The sequence below is a fragment of the Geotrypetes seraphini genome, chromosome 1, assembly GCF_902459505.1.
Source record: "Geotrypetes seraphini chromosome 1, aGeoSer1.1, whole genome shotgun sequence".
Lineage (NCBI taxonomy): Eukaryota > Metazoa > Chordata > Amphibia > Gymnophiona > Dermophiidae > Geotrypetes > Geotrypetes seraphini.
This window is the reverse complement of record NC_047084.1, coordinates 47,514,297-47,534,557: the sequence shown is the minus strand read 5'-3', so window position 1 is coordinate 47,534,557 and position 20,261 is coordinate 47,514,297. Positions and strand designations below refer to the sequence as shown.

At 42.5% G+C, this 20,261-nt stretch overlaps 1 protein-coding gene across 4 annotated transcripts in view; it reads left to right on the top strand.

Annotated features, from left to right (window-relative positions):
* RAB3C (RAB3C, member RAS oncogene family) overlaps nt 1-20,261 on the top strand; it is a 324,341-nt gene that overhangs the window by 46,418 nt on the left and 257,662 nt on the right. For all 4 annotated transcript variants that reach the window (XM_033930810.1, XM_033930819.1, XM_033930800.1 and 1 more), the window contains exon 2: nt 17,567-17,794. In XM_033930810.1, the coding sequence (XP_033786701.1) occupies nt 17,567-17,794 (228 nt within the window). The remainder of the gene's footprint in view (nt 1-17,566; nt 17,795-20,261) is intronic.

Sequence of the window (20,261 nt, the reverse complement as noted above, 5' to 3'; positions counted from 1 at the left end):
TAATACGCAACATGTTTTCTTTCTGGGCCTTTCATTACAATTTTTATTATAAATGCGAAATGGGAGAAAACTATTACTGAATAGAATTATAAATGATTTCCTGTCTGCTCTGCCCTTCAATTAGCAGATTTAGCAATGAGACTCTGTACTGCTGAACTAATTGATTTTTTTTTTAAACAAATTCATCAAAAAGAAAGACTCCGTTTATTTGATTATCTTTCTAAATCTTTAGATACATCTTCTATTTTATAATTTTCTAGTTTTGAAGTATATTTTTTAAAACAGCCACATCTCGATTGTGATTTTTAAACATTATTTAATATTATATATCATGGGATAAAGCTGAACTGGGAAGATGTGATATCAAGAGGACACAAAATCTAATTTTCTTCTATATAAATGCTGAATGTAAATAACTTATTATGCCATAATTACTTCAGTATTTTGGAATTATGATTTATACATGCAGGTCAGTTTATTGAACTTGGGTTTAATAACTAGAGATAATAACATGCATTCTTACGTCATGAATGCATGTTATTAGTTACTAGGTCCCACTGCATAAAATGGGATGCAGAATGAAATAATGCAGGTTAACTGCATTAGCATGTCCTGATTCAGCCATGCACATTAGTAACTCTAGCTATAAATATTGCTAATTTGAATTTATAGAACTCTTTTAATTGAAATAGTATTCCAGCACACTTTGCAATTTAAGACCTTCTATATTATTTATTATACTTTTATAGTGCCGTATTTCAAAATAGGAGTGTACAGGACAGACATTTTCATTCAGTTTCTCATGTCATTGGGCCATGCTGCCTAGTAAATAACCTGTAGGTGGCAGTAAGGGTTCACATGGTAATAGCCAAGTGCTAATTGGGAAATTAACATGTGACCATTAATAGGAAATTGGGAAATTTAGCCATTTTACAGCCGTGCTAAAAGTGGCCTCAGAATTTGGTAAACATATGTGCTAAAAATAGTGTAGTCTAGGCCACTTTTTGGCACATTTTAGTAAACATTTTAGTAAAAGATCCCCTGAGTCTCCTCTTAAACGTGAATTTTCCTCTCAAGTATAAGACTCCTAAATATAATAATACTGCTGCTCCTTCTACCTTCTTCAGCTTTGCAATTCCTTTCAACCCAATAAGCCCATATAAATTAAAAAAACAAACAAAAAACCCCCCTATAAACCCGTAAAAGTGAAATTAAAAAAAAAAAAATATATATATATATATATAAATAAATAAATCTTGTACGCCAATATGGCCTGGCCAATCCCTCACCAATGTGCTACACTGCTCATACTTTACCTCATCACCATCAGGATCTGCACAGCCGACCCAATATACTCCACTCACATCCCAGTCCTCTACTCCTCATACCGCATGGTAAAATCCAAATCTCATACACCCACACTCCACTCTCCACATGACTTCCCAAACACAAGCCCACCCCCCAATCCCCCACCACCCCACAGACCAACCAAACCTCGCTTAAAAAATCAAAGATCACTGAAAAAACTAGCTTACTCCCACTACTATCCAATCGACCCCACCAACTACCAGAACCTTCAAGGTTTCTACCTTAACATAAGATCGATGAGAAATAAATCCATCCTTATTAAAGACTGGCTCACCGAAACCAATCCTGACATCGTTCTACTCACCGAAACCTGGCTGCATTCAGACACAGATATCATTATCAAAGACTGTCTTCCCCCAGGCTTCAAGATCCTGTCCCTAGCCAGAACCTGGGGAAGAGGAGGTGGACTAGCAATAATCTTCAAAGACCACCTAAATTGCACCACACTCAACACCAAATCCTCCCCCAACCTTGAAATGCTAGCCGCCTCCCTAACCTCAAAATCCTTAGCCTCCCTAACAATCACGCTGTGTTACATCCCTCCCAAAAAATGGACCCTAGCCAAGGAAGACTTCGCCGAATTTCTACTTTCCAACTCTTTAGCAAGTCCATACAACCTCCTATGTGGAGACATCAACATCCACCTAGAGCAAACAGACCTTCCAGACATATCCGACTTTTGGTTACTAATCTCGCAACTAGGCTACTTCAAGCCCCCGCCCATCACAACCCACCAAAGAGGCCATCAGCTAGACCTAGTGACATTCTCCGCCAAAAACCCATCCACCCCAAAATTTTACTGGAAACATAACATCTGGACAGACTCCCTATGGTCCGACCACAAACTATGCCACTTCTCCATCCAATGCCAACAAAAAGCCACAAGAAACAGAATATCAAAAAACACCAAAACTCACACCACTAGAGGTAAAATCGACCCGGCTGAATTCTGGCCCCTCTACGAATCTCTCTCTAAAAAAAACGAAGAAACGGACCAAATCATGACCTCTTGGATCAAAGACAGCACAATTATCTTAGACGAAATTGCCCCCTTAAAATCACGCAGAATTAGATCTCCAATCCAGGACGGTTGGTTTGATTCGGAGTTACTAAAGGCAAAAAGAGACCTAAGAAGATCAGAAAGACAATGGATTAAATCTGGTGCCCAAGAACACAGGGCTACATGGAGACTTAAACTAAAAAACTACAAAAACCTCACCAAGGACAAATGAAAAAACTTCTATGCCCACAAAATTGGAAATGTTACAAACCACAGCAGCAACCTCTTCAAACTGGTCAACGACCTCTACAACCTTGAAACTCTCACCGACACCTTCGTTAACGAATCCACCCTAACCGCTAACACCCTTGCAGACTTCTTTAACACAAAGATCCAAAAATTAAGATCATCGATATCCGCCCCAGCCAGCCCCCACGGGGACTTCCCAATCCTTCCAAACTCAGACAGGCCCAAACTAGACCCAGGATCCAGATCAGACCTAAGCTGGAATCAATTCACAAATATCGACTGGCCAACCTTCAACACATATTTTAACAAATATTCAAATTCCTTCTGCAGACTGGATACCTGCCCCTCCAACATCATGAGAACTGCGCCAATACATTTTAAAGCCAATATGTTAGCATGGGTAAACCTATTGCTAACCACTGGCAGTTTCCCAGCAGAACAAGGCCACATTTCAATAACTCCTATCATAAAAAACAAGAAAGAACCATCAAGCACCCCATCCAACTACAGACCTATCGCAAGTATCCCACTCTTCACCAAAATAGCAGAAGTTACCACATACCTAGAAAAATTTGATATCCTTAATGACAACCAATCAGGCTTTCGTTCCAATCACAGCACCGAAACTATCATAGCCTCCCTCCTAGACCACATACACACACTCTTCAGCCTGGGATCCAGTACCCTGATTCTACAACTGGACCTGAGCAGTGCTTTCGATCTAGTCGACCACGACATTCTCCTAGACTGCCTTGCCTACATTGGCATCTCCGGCCAGGCCCTTAACTGGTTCAACGGGTTCCTACGGAACAGATCTTACAGGGTATTTAAAAATGATTCTCTCTCCTACTCCTGGGAAAACTCCTGCGGTGTACCACAGGGCTCCCCCCTGTCCCCCACCCTGTTCAATATCTACCTCACCTCTCTAGGAAACCTCCTGCAAAGCCTCAAGCTAAAATTCTTTATCTACGCAGACGACATTACCATTGTCATCCCTCTAACCAGTTTCACTCAAGAACTCCTTAACTCCCTCGCAAGCATACTTAATCAGATGGAACTCTGGATGCTATCCTACAGACTAAAATTAAACCCAGACAAAACAAAATTCTTCCTAGCAACCCCTAAAGACAAAATCAAAGACACCACAATCCAAGTAAAAGGATCCACATTCCCCCTCGAACAAACCTTAAAAGTACTGGGTGTAGCACTGGACAAACATCTAACCCTCGAGAAACATACTGATATCACAGTCAGGAAAAGTATCTCGATACTTTGGAAACTCCGCACCATAAAAAATACTTCGACGACTCTTCATTCCGCCTCTTAGTACAATCCTCCATCCTCAGCATACTGGACTACTGCAACATCATCTACTTGAGCTCCACAAAGAAAACCATCAGGAGATTAAGGATGATCCAGAACACCCCTGTCCGCCTCATATTTAACCTGAAAAAATGGGACCATATCACCCCTTTCTACCACAAACTCCACTGGCTCCCACTAGAATCCAGAATCACATTCAAATTCGCCTGTTTTTGCTACAAAACAATATTTGGTTTATCCCCAAGTTATATCACCCCTCACTTCACCCTTAACCACAACTATAAAAACTCCCGTAAAATTCAACTCTTCTCCTTCCCCTCCCTAAAACTATGTCATTCAAAAAAATTCCTCGACAAAACCTACGCCTTCCAAGCCGCCAAACTAAACCCTTGGCTAGCCCAAATGGTCCTCAAGGCCTACAACTACCTCGACTTTAGAAAATCACTCAAAACTCACCTATTCCGAGACCAAAACCCTTAATGCCCCCTTTCAATCCTCTACCCGCTCTGATCTACTCCCCTCCCCCATCTCCCTCCTCTCCCCCCTACTCCTCTCCTTGCTGTTCGCAACTCTATGATTCAATTCGATATGTAACCATTTGTAACTACTCTCGCTTTGCTGTTTGCTAATCTATGTTCAATTTGATACGTAACCACTTGTAATCTCTGTCTAACTAATGTGAACCGCCTAGAATTCTTCGGGGTATGGCGGTATACAAAAATAAAGTTATTATTATTATTTTTTTTTAAATACTTACTTTTGTTATGCAATGACAGTAAGAACTCTTGTTTGTGTTTAAAAAAAAATCCATGTGAATTATGCAAATTGAAATGGAGCTAGTTTCTGATCAATTATATTTGAGTTTAATTTGGATTTTATATTTTGCTTTTCCAGCAGAAAATGTAATGCCGTTATTAATTTACAAAATGAGTATAAATGAGAGAAAGAAATACAGGGGGATGTTTACTAAGCTATGTTAAGCAGTTAGCATGAGCTTTGCCACAGGTAGTTAGCATAAAACCATGCTAACAGCTACTGCATGGCAGAACAAACCAGTGTGGTAATAATTCTATTATCCTAGGACAAGCAGGCAGCTTATTCTCACATGTAGGTGATGTCATCCATGGGCCTGGTATGGACAGTGCAAAAGTCTACTGTCACTTTAGAAGACTAAAAAGTCATGAGACCGCCCATACTGCGCATGCTGCACCAGTGCCTTCCCGCCTGATATTGGCACACAGGGCCATCAGTTCTCAGTTTTCTGTGTTTTTTGGAGTTTCTCCAAGCACATCGAACAATTCTATTTTTTTGTGCCTTCCTGTTCAGTTTTTCTTTTTACTCTCATAGTTTTGCATTTTATCTGTTATCCGGTTCAAATGTTTTCATTTTTGACCAAATTTTTGTTTTGGATTTTCAGATTCATCTCAGCTTGTTTTCAGGTTAGGTGCATTGAGTCATTTTTGGTTTGCTATCTGCTCGACCTTACCAGACCATTGAGTCCTTTGATTTTGCATAAGTGGTGTTTCCCTCGATGTCCAAGGCTCCAAATGGCTTCAAGCAGTGCACCTGGTGCAACAAGACCATTTTAGCTGCTGACCCACATAACCGATGTGTCCATTGCCTAGAATCTTGTCTGTGCTGCTCTAGACTGCAAAAGAGGTCACATAAGGCCCATCAGCTCCAATCTGACAAACTTTTTCGGTCAGCATTGAGAAAATCTAGGATATCTGCAGACTCAGATGCCAACACCCAGAGAACATTTTTATCAGTACTGACACCTTCTACATCATTAGTGCTACCTCCATCATGTAAAAGGGCTAAGAAACACAAGCACCCTTCCCTCTTCAGGCTTGCATTAGTGTCGTCTCAAGCATCCATAGGCCTCGCGAAAAAAGTATGTCTTCAATGATGCTTTAAACTTATGTGAAGATTCTAGATGTAGATTTAGATGAAATTTATTCTAAAGTGCATGGACACTATTGCAGAGAGACAAAATGTTTTGAAAAAAACCTCTTGAAAGGAAGAAACATGCAGCAAATTATCTTGAGGAGCAAAGAGTGCAAGCAGTAGTATAAGGGGTCAGAAACTAGTGTAAAATCATCTCTCCGTCTCCCTTCCTTCCTGCCCTCCTTTTCAAACATCTTTCCATCTTCCCCTCCTTCCTGCTCCAACATCTCTCCATCTTCTTCCTTCTTTCCCTCCTCATGGTCCAACATCTTTTCATCTCCCCCCTAACATCTCTCCATCTATCTCCCTAACCCAGCATTTCTCCATCTCCTTCCCTACTGCTCCAACATCTCTCCATCTTCTTTCCTTCTTTCCCTCCTCCTGGTCCAACATCTTTCCATCTCCCCTCTGCTCTAACATCTTTCCATCTCCCCTCTGCTCTAACATCTCTCCATCTCCTTTCCCTCCTCTTGCTCCATCTCTCAATCCCCCCTCTGTTCCAACATCTCCCCATTTCCCTCCCTTATGGTTGTGGTAAGAGCGGACAGCGTAGCTGGTTTTAAGAAAGGTCTGGACAATTTCCTGGAGGAAAAGTCCATAGTCTGTTATTGAGAAAGACATGGGGGAAGCCACTGCTTGCCCTGGATCGGTAGCATGGAATATTGCTACTCCTTAGGTTTTGGCCAGGTACTAGTGACCTAGATTGGCCACTATGAGAATGGGCTACTGGGCTTGATGGACCATTGGTCTGATCCAGTAAGGTTATTCTTATGTTCTTATGTTCAAAGGACTGTTTGAAGCTTCCCTTCTATAATTTGATGAAGGATGCTATGTTTAAGAACTGGGAAGCACCATTACTAGTACCAGTTGCTCCTTGCAAATTGGACACATTGTATAGAATACAGTCTTGTTCGGGTTTAAACAAGCCTGAACTACAACATAAGTCTCTCTTTGTATAGTCTGCACTAACAAAAAAGTAAACAGTTCATGAACCTATGCTAGTGTTCTTCCTGGCAGGGTAGGAAGAACCTTGGACAAATTTGGCCGCAGAGTTTATCAAAGTGCCATGTTAAACAGTAGAATCTTGAGTTATCATTTTTACAAGACATTTTACATGAAATCTTTGATTCAGAAATGTCTTTCTAAAACATAGCCATGCATTGCCAAGCATGGCCTAGAGCAGGGGTGTCCAATGTCGGTCCTCGAGGGCCGCAATCCAGTCGAGTTTTCAGGATTTCCCCAATGAATATGCATTGAAAGCAGTGCATGCAAATAGATCTCATGCATATTCATTGGGGAAATCCTGAAAACCCAACTGGATTGCGGCCCTCGAGGACCGACATTGGACACCCCTGGCCTAGAGTATCACACCTGGATGAAAATGTTCAGGATAGATTGGCCAAAATCCCATGTCTCGGAGATGACTTGTTTGGAGAAAAATAGAGGAGGCTATACAAAAGATTAAGAGGCATGAATACTCCATGACCACGTTATCGTTTGCAAAGTCTTCTAGACAGTGTTTCTCAACCTGCGGTATGCGTACTCTAAGGGGTACGTGGGACCACCTGTTGGGGGTACGCAGGCTGACCGCCAGTTCCTTCCTGCTGCCACCACCACCTGCCTGCTCCATTTAATTATCCCCCGCCGCTACCGCAACTCCAGGAAGGGAAGGGCCAGTCACCTGCAGCAATTGCATGCCACCAGCCCACAAGCCTTCCCTCGGATATCAATTCTGACGTCGGAGAGAAGGTTCTGGGCCAGTCAATCACAGCTTGGCTGGCCCGGACCTTCTCTCCGACATCAGAATTGACATCGGGGGGGGGGAAGATTTGTGGGCTGGTGGCATGCAATTACTGCACGTGCCTGGCCCTTCCCTTCCTGGAGTTGCAGTGGCAGCGGGGAATAATTGGAGCTGGCGCTATTTGCAGTAAGTGTTTCTTCTCTTTCTGTTCTGCATTTGTCTGGTTTGAAACTGATAAGCTATGTCCCCCTCCTGCCTGCGTGTGGACTGGAGGTATGTACAGCCCACGGTATACTAATCCATGGCCAGGAGGAGGCATCCTGCTTCGCTGATAGATGGTTCCTGGAAAGCCTTTAATGTTGCCATTCTTTTCATTTTTAAGAGAAGAGGATTGAAGGTAATGATTTGTTCATCAGTCAGCAAGCAGCTTTCCCGGAGGAGCTGCCACCTTCATCACTTTCTTGTTACTGCGTACAGAATATTGTGGATGAGTGTATACACCAGGCGCTGGTACTAAGACATATCAATGTTAAAACAAGCAGGTTTGTATATAAGAGAGTTATGGAGGTGGCGGGGGGGGGGGTTGCGGACTGGGGGGAGGGGGGGAGGAGGAATCGGCAGCGGGTTGGCTTGGGGACAGGCAGGCTTCAGCGTGGGTCAGCTTTGGGGGAGGGAGGAAGGAAGGGGGTGGGACAAAGGCTGGAAGGCAGTGAAGGGGAGGGGGCATGAACTTGGGACACAGAAGGAAGGGAGGGTGCATTAATAGGACAGAAGGAAGGGAGGGGGCATTAATAGGAAAAACAATAAATCGGCCATTTTACACAAGGGAGGAAAGGGGTACCAACTTGGGACATAGGAAGGAAGGAGGGAGGGAATAGAAAGGGACAATTGTTGGGCCTGAGTGAATAAGTGACAGGGAAAGAGATGGTGCACATGAGGAAAGGAAGAGGAAAATTGGGCATAGAGAGGAGTGAGGTAGAGATGCTTGGGGAATAGAAGGATGAGAGGGAAAAATGTTGGATTATGGTGATGTATATGGAACAGAGGGATAGATTGAAGGGGATGCAAGGGGGAGGAATGTTGGGGATAGTGATGGAGGGAGAGATGTGGCATGGTGTTGGAGAGGGGTGATAGAAGAAGAAATGGGCATGAGGCTGGTGGGCAGTGGTGAAAAATGCTGCACATGATCTGGGGGATGACGGAGGGAGAAATGTTGGACTCCTGGAGGGACAGAAAGAGATGTTGGTTGGGGAATGGAATGAGGTCTGGAGGAGAGGATGAGTGCAGGTGGCAGAAATAAATAAAGAAATATTGGCTGCAACCAGAGACTCATGAAATCACCATACAACAAAGGTAGGAAAAATGATTTTCAATTTAGTGATTATAAGAACATAAGAATTGCCGCTGCTGGGTCAGACCAGCGGTCCATCGTGCCCAGCAGTCCGCTCACACGGCGGCCCTTAGGTGAAAGACCAGTGCCCTATTTGATCTAGCCTTACCTGCGTATGTTCTGATCCATCAGGAACTTATCTAACCTTTTCTTGAATCCCTGAAGGGTACTTTCCCCTATAACAGCTTCTGGAAGAGCGTTCCAGATTTCTACCACTCTCTGGGTGAAGAAGAACTTCCTTACATTTGTACAGAATCCATCCCCTTTTAATTTTAACGAGTGCCCTCTCGTTCTCTTCACCTCGGAGAGGGTGAACAATCTCTCTTTTTCTACTAAGTCAATTCCCTTCAATATCTTGAATGTTTCGATCATGTCCCCTCTCAGTCTCCTCTTTTCAAGGGAGAAGAGGCCCAGTTTCTCTAGCCTCTCATTGTATGGGAACTCCTCCAATTCCTTAACCATTTTTGTTGCTCTTCTCTGGACCCTTTTGAGTCAGTTTTTAGAATTTATATCTGCTGTCTATATTTTGCACTATATTTGTCTATTTTTCTATAGTTGTTACTGAGGTTACATTGCAAATTTTAAAGTCATCTGCCTTGACATCTTTGAAATCCCCCTGAATATAAATGATAATTAACATTTTCTCTGCGTATAGTGTACTTGCAGTTACCATTATGTATTAATAAAATTATATTGTGTGTATATGAAAAATGGATGGAAGAAATTGCATTACAATTATTATTATTATGGGGTGAAGTCAGGGGCAGAGTTTGGGCGGGAGTACTCAGTTGGTATTTGTTAGGCTTAGGGGTACTTGGCTTGAAAAGATTGAGAAATACTGTTCTAGACCATAAATATCTAAGCGTTCTTACAATTTCAAAAACTCTTCATACTACAGCAAATGTCTATATCAGTGTCACTCAAACTTTCTCGAGCTGGGGCACACTAAAAGTAAAGCCGTAGCGGCTTGAGGCACCCAGATGTGCACAGACATCGCCATGATGACATCACACATATGCGTGACATCATCACGTCAACATCCGCACATGTGCAGAGGCCCTTCAGATGGTCCTGAGATGCCAGTTTGGGGTGCCAGCAGGGAAGAGGGCTGCAGAAAAGGAGAGACACTGTTGCCAGCTGATTTCCTATAGCTGTGTTTCTTAATTACTTCAAGCTAAGTACTCTCTAAGTCTGACAAATATCAACCACAACCACAAACCTCTCTAGGCACACCAAAGCTCTGCCCCAGATCCCACCCCCTATACTAATTATAATGCAATTTTTTTCATTCATTTTTCATATACACATAATATACACAGCAGATATAAATTCTCAAAACTGACACATTTCAATCACTATATTGAAAATAAAATCATTTTACATACTGCCGATTCTCTGCAGGCTGCAGTAATTAGGTTTAAAGATGAGACCGGAAGGCCGGGGGGAAGCCGGAGGACACTAGAGAGAAGGGGAAAACATGCAGGCCTTCGGCAAATTGGGCAGCGCTGGCGCTGTACCGCATATGGAAGTCAGCTGGCTGACGCCTCTCTTCCTCCTCAGTGTGCCGCGGCACACTTGGAATCGCAGGAGGCACACAGTTTGAGATACACTGGTCTATATCCTCTCGAGCTCCTCCTCAAAGATGGCAAAGACAACAGAGACCTCTGAAGCCTCAGTCACAAACCCAACAAAAATCTCAACAGTCTTTTTGACTCCATTCTAGAGAGTCTAACTGAAATTCCACAACCTCCTCCAGAGACTCTTCCTATAGAAGGTTGTCTCGCTCATTTTTACCAATGCTGGTCCCTATTAATAATAATAATAATAATAATAATAATTTATTCTTGTATACCGCCATTCCCAAGAAGTTCTAGGTGGTTCACATCCGTTAATTAAGATCCGCGATGAAACATGGATTTACAAAATTTTGACAAAGATACAAGCAACGAAGAAGGGAGCGTGGGGACGCTTTAACAGAGTTTTATCAAAAGTAACAACCAATCACTGAGTCCTTCATGTAGTGAGACTGGGCTATGCCCTTTGTCTACAGAAATAAAACCTCCAAACCATTCTCCAAGAAAGTCTTTAAATTCCTATCAGATGGCCCTCCTCCACTTCAGTGCCATCAGACAAGTACCTCTGCAGAAGAAATGCCGAGGGTTCTACTCTAAAGTATTTCCACTTACCCAGAAATACTGGCGGTCTCCAACCAATTCTGAACCTCCAAGCTCTTAACAAATATTTAGAGAAGGAGATGTTTCATACGGTCTCTCTGGGATCCCTGTTACCACTGTTAGAAAAGAATGACTGGCTCTGCTCTCTAGATCTCAAAGAAGACTACACTTACATTCCTATCCTCCCAGCCCACAGAAAATATATTTGCTTTCGAGTGGGAACACATCATTTCCAGTACAAAGTACTTCCATTTGGACTGGCATCAGCACCCAGAGTAGTCACTAAATGCTTAGTAGTAGTAGCTGCATCGTCTACTCTTACAGCTTCCACGTGTTCCTTTATCTAAATGACTGGTTGATCAACGCCTCAGCAAACTCACCAGGCCATGATCTCAACAATATATCTAGTAGAACATCTTGGATTTGCAGTCAGTTACTAAAAATCTCATTTACAACTCTCTCAAATTGTAGAGCTCATTGGAGCACTCTGTAATCTTTTGTGTTTTTGTATTGTCTAGTCTATTTTGGGCCCTAGGTTCAGGCCTCAGAGGCAAATTACTCAATCCTCCTTTGCTCCAGGTACATTAGATAGATTGTGAGACCACTGTGAAAGATAGGGGAAAATGCTTGAGTACCTTATTGTAAACCATGTAAATAACCTTGATAGGTGGTGTATAAATACCTAAAAAAATTAATTAACAAGACAGCAGCCAGGGTGGTTTGGAAAAGGCATACAATATAAGAATAGGCTTGCTATAAATATAGAGCATATATTAGTTGCAAAGCAGCCTCAGAGTGTATGTATCTGTCCTGCCTGAATGAATGCAGTTGGGAGGTCAGAATATGTGTGTATTTGTGAGAGAGCAGAGCAAAGAGCTTATGTATGAATGAATATCCTATGTGTCTGAATGGTAGCTAAAGAGGTGGGAAAGGCTGAAGGAGGAAAAGAGGGGGCAGGGTGTTTGAAGCCTGTCTTTTTAGATTTGAGTTTGTTCTAAAAATATTATCTTCCAGGATCTGGTTGTATTCCTTTTTTTGTCCAAGCTCAAAAGACTTTTGTTGGCCTTAAGTACTGCCTTAACATATTTTCAAGTATCTCTCCATGTCACAATTTGGTATTTATTTGAAACATTGGTCCTGAATTGACAAGGATCACCTGACATTATCATTTCTTTTGAAAGACCAGAGCTTTGCAAGATACTCCCACGTATTTGGCAAGAGGTCTTTTGTTAATTTTAAGTACTGGTCTTATAAGGGTTATTTAGTCTGCTTACAGCATTCTGAGTAAAAGGCCTTTTGTTAGACTGAATATCTCCATCCCATTCTGTCTTATCTTCATTAATGTTCCCAGGGTCAGCAAGGGTCAGATTATTTTAATATAATATCCCAGAATCTTTTGCTTGCACTCTTGACCTGCCAGCACACTAATGCTGACTTTTCCCACACATTTTATTTTTTTATTTTATTTATGTATGTACCTAAATATATTTTTTATAAGTATATGGAGGCAAGCCTGTGTACTCGTCCATATGGCATTCACCTCTGCCCCTGCTTTATACACAGCAGTGGCCAATTTGCCATTCTGTGATGACTCTCTTATCTCCAGTATCAATGTCCTACTATATCAACAAGTCCCCTGTCATACACAGTCTATTTCCATGGCTATGGAGTTAAGAAATTCCCATTATAAGTCCAAACCTCATGTCTTAGGTAGAGCAGCCACTACAGGAAAGGTAAGCCCAATATACCACCTCGGTGCCCATTATAGAGGGAATGAACAGTACATAAGGGATGCCAGAAGTTTTCTGAGGAGATTTAGGCTTAAAGGTACCAGGATGCTGTAAGTGGGAGGTATGCTTTCTTCCCACATGCTCATATACTGTAGAGTGGTTGATCATATACTGAAAGAGTGGTTGATCGCTGGAATAGTCTTCCACTACAGGTGATTGAGGCCAGCAGCGTGCCTGATTTTAAGGCCAAATGGGATCGGCACATGGGATCTATTCACAGGGCAAAGGTAAGGGAAGGGACATTAAGGTGGGCAGACTAGATGGGCCGTGGGCCCTTATCTTCCGTCTATTTCTATGTTTCTATGTAGCTGACCCTGGTGTGCCACATAGTAGCTAATGCCAAATTAGTTAGGTGCAGTGGTGCCCCCCTCTGCTGCTTGCGTGCCCTCTTCACTTTCCCTGTATCTTTTTAACTTTTCTGGCATGAGCAGCATGCCCACATTGGTGTTGGCTCGCCCTATGATGTCACTTCCTATGTGTTGGCGCAGGTCCTGGAAGTGACGTCCGAGAGAGTACCAATGCCAACACGGGCAGCAACCTTGCGCCAGGGAAGTAAATAATGTACAGTTAAGGCAAGGGGTGCACATGCGCGTGGCAAGGAGAGGAGCGGGGTGGGGGAGGAGAGGAGAGGTGCTGCGCTCTTAGCAAGATGGCGCCTGTGGCAGACTGCTCCCCCCCTTACTATTCCACTGGTTAGATGTCAGAGATGCTGGAAAATCAGGTGTAACTATCTTAAAATGTTGATGGTATTTTGTAGAATATGCGCTGTAAAGAGATATACATGTATTTCATTTTACAGCATAGGAAAATCATGATAATGCAGAGCAAATGTTGTACATTAATTAAGATAATGATAGGGTGAATAAGGACATTGAAGACATGATTAGCAGTAGGTGAATACCCAAAGAAAAGTTCCCAAACAGAGAGATGAGCATCTCAAAACAAATTTTCAATCTGTCAATTCCCAAAAGTGATGGTATAAGAACATAAGAATAGTCTTACTGGGTCAGACCAATGGTCCATCAAGCCCAGTAGCCCATTTTCATGGTGGCTAATCCAGGTCACTAGTACCTGGTTAAACCCAAGGAGTAGCAATATTCCATGCTACCAAACCAGGGCAAGCAGTGGCTTTCCCTATATATGATTTACTTCTTTGGAGGTTGCCTTAAGTTGTTCAATATAGTCATGAAGTCCTGTAAAGTTGAGCAGTTTATGAAATGTCTCGTTCCCCATGCCAAGAGGCAGAGGGTGCACAGCATATGAAATCGTTTGAAATGTCCATAGTCATTGGTTACCAGAGGTGTGGATTAGGTTGTCACATTAATGGTGATGGAAATCAGTGGTGTATGGCTACATCAGGTATTGTTCAGTAAATAGTTTGAACTGTATAGCAAAATGTTCTTAGGAAGATGGATATCTTCTGCATAGTTTTTCCAAAGTCGGTCCTGGAGTACCCCTTGTCAGTCAGATTTTCATGATATCCAAATAAATATGCATGAGATTGATTTGCATACACTACCTCCATTGTGTGGAAATGTTTCATGCATGTTTATTGTAGAAATTCTGAAAGCCAAATCAGAACCTTTATGATGAAGGAGATAATCCAAACATAAGAATCTTGAGGCAGAGATGTCACCAACAAAGATGCAATCTGATTTGTGGATCTTTATTGGGTCATTAATCACTCTGGACTCAACACAGCCAGTGTTTTGACAACATGTGCCTTTTTCAATAGTCAGTTACTTGTATTGGACCCTCGGTTTTCTATCAATTAGCTCATGTGTAGAAATCAAATGAAATAATTCATAGTCGCTGAATAGCAAATATAAACGTGCACTGAAAAAACCGCCAGGTGACAGAGTAACTCTTCGGAAGTTTGACAGAGAAAACTCTTGAAAAAGGCATGTGTTGCCAAAACACCGGCCGTGTTTGAGTCCAGAATCCAGATTGATTAATGACCCGATAAAGATCCACAAATTGAATTACATCTTGGTTGATGACATCTCTGCTTCACGACTCTTGAGTTCGCCAGGACCAACTTGGGAAACATTGACCTAGGTACCTTGGTTCTGTTATAGAATAGGTTCTAGAGAATGACAAGGGGACAAATTTTTCCCTTTCCCCGCAGGAACTCATTTTTTCCGTCCTGGCAAGTTCTTTTCCTGTCCCTGCCCCTTTCCTGCAAGCTCCATCCTCATCTGCACAAGCTTCAAACACTTTACAATCATAAGTGTTCAAGGCTTGTGCGGTTAAGACAGAGCTTACAGGAATGGGACCAGGAACAACGACAAAACTCACAGGGACGGGACAGGGAAACTGAGTTCCTGTGGGGATGGGAACAAATTAGTCCCCATGTCATTCTCTGATAGGTTTCTTCTGCATAGCCTCGGGGCATTTAAATGGAGGTGCTCGATTATGGAATTTCCTCATTAATGTGTAAGTTAATGTGTACTGTTAACATTTGAGCATGGTAAACATTACTATGCTAGCATGACAGTTGGTATATGCAAACTGCATATCGTCTTATAGAACAGAAAATTGGCAGATTATGGGGTGGAGGATGGGCATGAACTGGTGCATTCTAAATAGCACATGGTAATCCCAACTCATGTGCTAGATTTCATGCTGCGAACAGAACTTGTCCTATTACTGTAGTGTCTGTGCCTATATCGTTAAAAGTGCTTTTCCATTCGTCTTGTTGCTGTAATAAGTCTCGACACATATATCTGATTTTCCATTCTGTATATTAAAATTGTCTTATTACTATATGAAAAATGTGCCCATATCTTATCACTATCTCAAAATATGTTTATCGTACCCTTATCTGAAGATCTTACTCCAACTATCTTATCGCTACACTTTATTATGTATGTAAACTTGTAACCTGTTCTGGGCTCTTTTAGGTGGATGGGCTAGAAAATTGAATAAATAAATAAATAAATAGATGATAGTAAGTGTATCCATGCTGAATGTTTTTACACTTACTCCTAGATATGCACACAAATAAATTGGCTAATAAGCGCTTAACCATCAATAACTGGGTGCCAACAACCAATTATTGAGGTCAGTTGGCGCTCATTAAAATTTGCATGCACATCTGACAGCACACTAGTCTACCAGCTCTATGGGGGTGAGGTTGTGTGTGTGTCAGGAGAGTTCCAAAAATGTGTGCGCATAGTTATAGAATACCACCTCAGCACACTGAACTTGGTCACCAGGTTTCAGCAGGTGTAAGTCTGGCCAGTGGTATAGTTAGGAGGGAGGCTGGGGGGATGGTACTCCCTGGGTGCCATCATGGTGGGGGCACCAGCACCCCTCCTCCCCCCCTCCACAATACTGCATGTGCCCCTTCAATTCACCCCCTCTGTACCTCTAGCTTTTCACCAGCGTCAGCAGCAACTTCGGCCTGCTGCTCACACTAGTGTTGGCACTCCCTCTGATGTCACTTCCAGGTCCCGCACCTAGGAAGTGATGTCACAGGGAGAGCCAACGCTGACACAGGCAACAAGTTTGATGGTACTGCTCATGCTGGAAAGGTAAAGAGGTACCGGGAAGGGATAGGGCGTGCGCGCATCAGGGGGTATGGGGGAAGGAATGGTGGGGGATGGCGAAGAGGGTGGGGGAAGGGCCCTATCACCCTGGGCACCTCTCACCCTTGCCATGCCACTGAGTCTGGCCCCTAAAATTCAACACGGAAATCTACACTACACGCCATTCTTTAAAAGCCAGGCACCCTTTATGGAATAACACATAGCACCTATTTTGTTGGTGCCCATTTTTGAGCACCATGAACTGAATCTGTTCCTTACTGACAATAAAAGTACTTTTCTGGACATGCTGGGAATGTCGCCAACAGTCAGCGTACAGACTTTGTACTTGCTGTGCATTAAGTTTTGCATTTAGCGTGAGCTGTAAGTGCAACGTTTTACTACACTTAAGTAAATGGGTGCCTTAGATTACAAAGGTTACCAAGGGTGCACAAATGGATTTTCAAACCTTATTGTATAGGATGCAGATAGATAGAGTGCAAAATTGCTGCCAATGCACCATCTCTCTCTGCTTAGAACTTTTGGCACTCCTGTTGGGGGTGGGTGGGGGGAACCCTTCCCCCATTACAGAGGGAACTACTTTTTCCCTAAAAAACAGGGAAAAAGGCTGTTTCCTATATAATGGGGTGTTCCCCTCCCAACAGGAGCGCTTTAAAACACTGTTTAAATCCTGTGTGCAGATGTCTTGCGCGCGATTGTCGACGCTCCATTGTCGGTGCGGCTTTGTCTCACGCAGTTTCGTCTATGTACCCAAGCGCTTGAGTAGCAGGCTGGAGTTTCTGCTCACACCAGTGAAGAGCTAGAGGTATGGTGGGCTGGGAAGCGAAGGTGCCCATGCGGTGGGGGGAGGGAGGGAGGAGTGGGAAGGAACAGAGGGCATAGAGGAGGAGAGGTGGTGTCCGTCCTCCCTCCCCACTCCCTTACTACACCGCTGAGTAGCACAGCTCTGTATGACCCCCCAGAGGCTACTTAAGCTGATGATGATGTGGGATCACTCTACTGGTATCTTTCAAAATCTTTCTATTTTGACTTCTAGATGGCTTCTGCTCAAGATTCCAGATATGGACAAAAGGACACATCTGACCAGAACTTTGATTACATGTTCAAACTACTCATTATTGGCAACAGTAGTGTGGGGAAAACCTCCTTTTTGTTCCGTTATGCTGATGATTCATTCACATCTGCTTTTGTGAGCACAGTTGGCATTGATTTCAAGGTTAAAACCGTGTTCAAAAATGAGAAGAGGATCAAGCTACAGATCTGGGTAAGTACTGAGACCTGCTCTCTTTAGGTTACCTACGCTGGTGCTTCTTTTTTTTTGTCCACTCTATGGAATTCTCACTCTGGGCTCCCCTGCACTGTTTCTGCTACTAGGTTCGGCATGTGTAACATCAGAAATACATTTTGGAATTCAGCACAACATATCATGCTGGGGCGGCCCATAGGGAATGTGGACGGATGCTGGGTCATGTGCAGACACTCATTGTAGGGGTCTCGGGGGCTATAAAGCAAGACCATGTGTAAAAATCACAGTTGATCACTGGCAGCAAATGTTTATGCATTTATTTTATATACAGGCAGATAAGGGACAGAGATATTGTACAGTATTTTGAACAATATCATTCCATGGCATATTTTTTCAGGATTTATTTTCTTTACCAAACTGTGAAAAAAAAATCATAATCAAAAAGTGCTATTGTCTAGTTTTGCAGGCTAGTGTGGTGCAGATGAAAAATGGTTTCACTGGATGTGTTTAATATGTAAAATATGCCTGCTTTGAAATGGAGCTTTTATATTTAGTCATATCTAGCATAAAAGTTGAAAACAGGATTGGTGATGGAAACATCCCATTCTGTAAACAGTGAGGGTTGAAGGAGGAAAGAACCCTTGGGCATCATCTCCAGTGCTGGAACAAACACTGTCTAATCTACAGCAAATAGAGCATTCAAAAGGATTTTACTGCTTTGCCTCAAGCCCAGAGGCTACACTTTATTTTCAATGGGTGACATAAAACAATCAAGTGGCAATCTGCAATTACGGTAGCTTGGATCTGGCTTGCTTTATGCCTGTCATTGTGAGCACCTTATGGTCTGGCTCCACTACATTTAATTGGTTTCTCTTTATCTGCAGTTCTGTCCTGGTTAAGGCCATATGTTATCTATGCAGGTATAAGGCTTCTGGATTTGAGACAGTCTGGGTGACATTGCTCTTGGATAGATTGTGTACTTAGAGCGGGAGATATTGCCTTATTTGTGTACAGATTCATTGAGAAGTCTCCTTCACATCTGCTGCCCTGTGCATGTTTTGGTCCCTGTGGAAGAGAGAGAGAGAGAAAGAGAGAAAATCCCTTATGTATGAGTGTCTTGAAAGAAAAAAAGCTTCTGGGTACTGGATTGCAGTGTCATTAATCTTCTATTAGTAATTTAGAAAGCTGCAGATAAAAGTCAAAAATAGCTTTATCAGTGGCTATCCCTCTCATGGTCTAGAATAGGGGGGTAGGCAATCGTAGTCCTCAAGAGCCACAGCCCAACTGGGTTTTCAAAATTTCTACTATGAATAAGCATGAGATTGATTTGTACATACTGTTTCCATTGTATGCCAATAGACGTGCATATTCATGGTGGAAATCTTGAGAACCTGACTGGACTGTGGCCCTCAGGGACCATGGTTACATAGTAACATAGTAGATGACGGCAGATAAAGACCCAAATGGTCCATTCAGTCTGCCCAATCCTACCCACTCTTTAAATTACTGACTTAATTTAAATTTTCCTTCTTCTTAGCTATTGCTGGGCCAGAACCTAAAGGTCTTCCAGGTTCTATGCTTAGGTTCCATCTACTGAAGTCTCCATCAAAGCTCACTATAGCCCATCTAAACCATCCCAACCATCGAAACCCAGCTCTTCCTCAACCAAACAGCCATATACGGACATAGACCGTGCAAGTCTGCCCTTTACTGGCCTTAATTTTTTCTGATTCGAGATCCTCTGTGTTTATCCCACACTTTTAAAACTCTGTCACCATTTTCCTCTCCACCATCTCTCTCGGGAATGCAATCCATGCATCCACCACCTGTCTAGAATAAGTTGGGGGGGAGGGAGTGTGTTCTCCAACAATTTCTTGTATTTTCTTTTAGCTGTAAACTGCAAGTCAGGTGCAGAGAGTGGTGAGAGCTTAAATATTTTGTAGTTTTTAAAAACGTGCATCTGTAGGGCACACGGCAACCCAGGCAAAAGGGGCTGAATTAGTAATCATTTGAAGTTTGAGAGCAAAGGCGCCAAATTGTTGCAGCCTCAATCCAAGCTAGTGCTGCCCGATTCAGGAAAAAAAATTTTGATTCGATTCAGCCTACTGAATTGGTTTTTCGATTCGATTCGATTTTCCTGCCCAATTGGGTGTTTTGTTTTGTTTTTCAAACATCCTGGTGGGTTTATTTTATAAGTCATATAACCCAGTAGTATATATCACAATCGCAAAAAATAGTATAAAATACTACTTATATGAAACAATACACATCAGTATTGTTGAGTCCTTATCATTTAGGACAAACTATACGGCCTCAGAAATGGAGCCTACGCACAGCAATGTAATCACAAGCTGAGACAATCCGCGTAGTTGAAATGCTCCTGCTCCAATCATTGGCCACTATATACCTATTTAAAATGCTGCTTTTTAGTTTATTTTAATAAATTTAATGTTTAACTCAAAATAGATTACTATAACTACGTTAT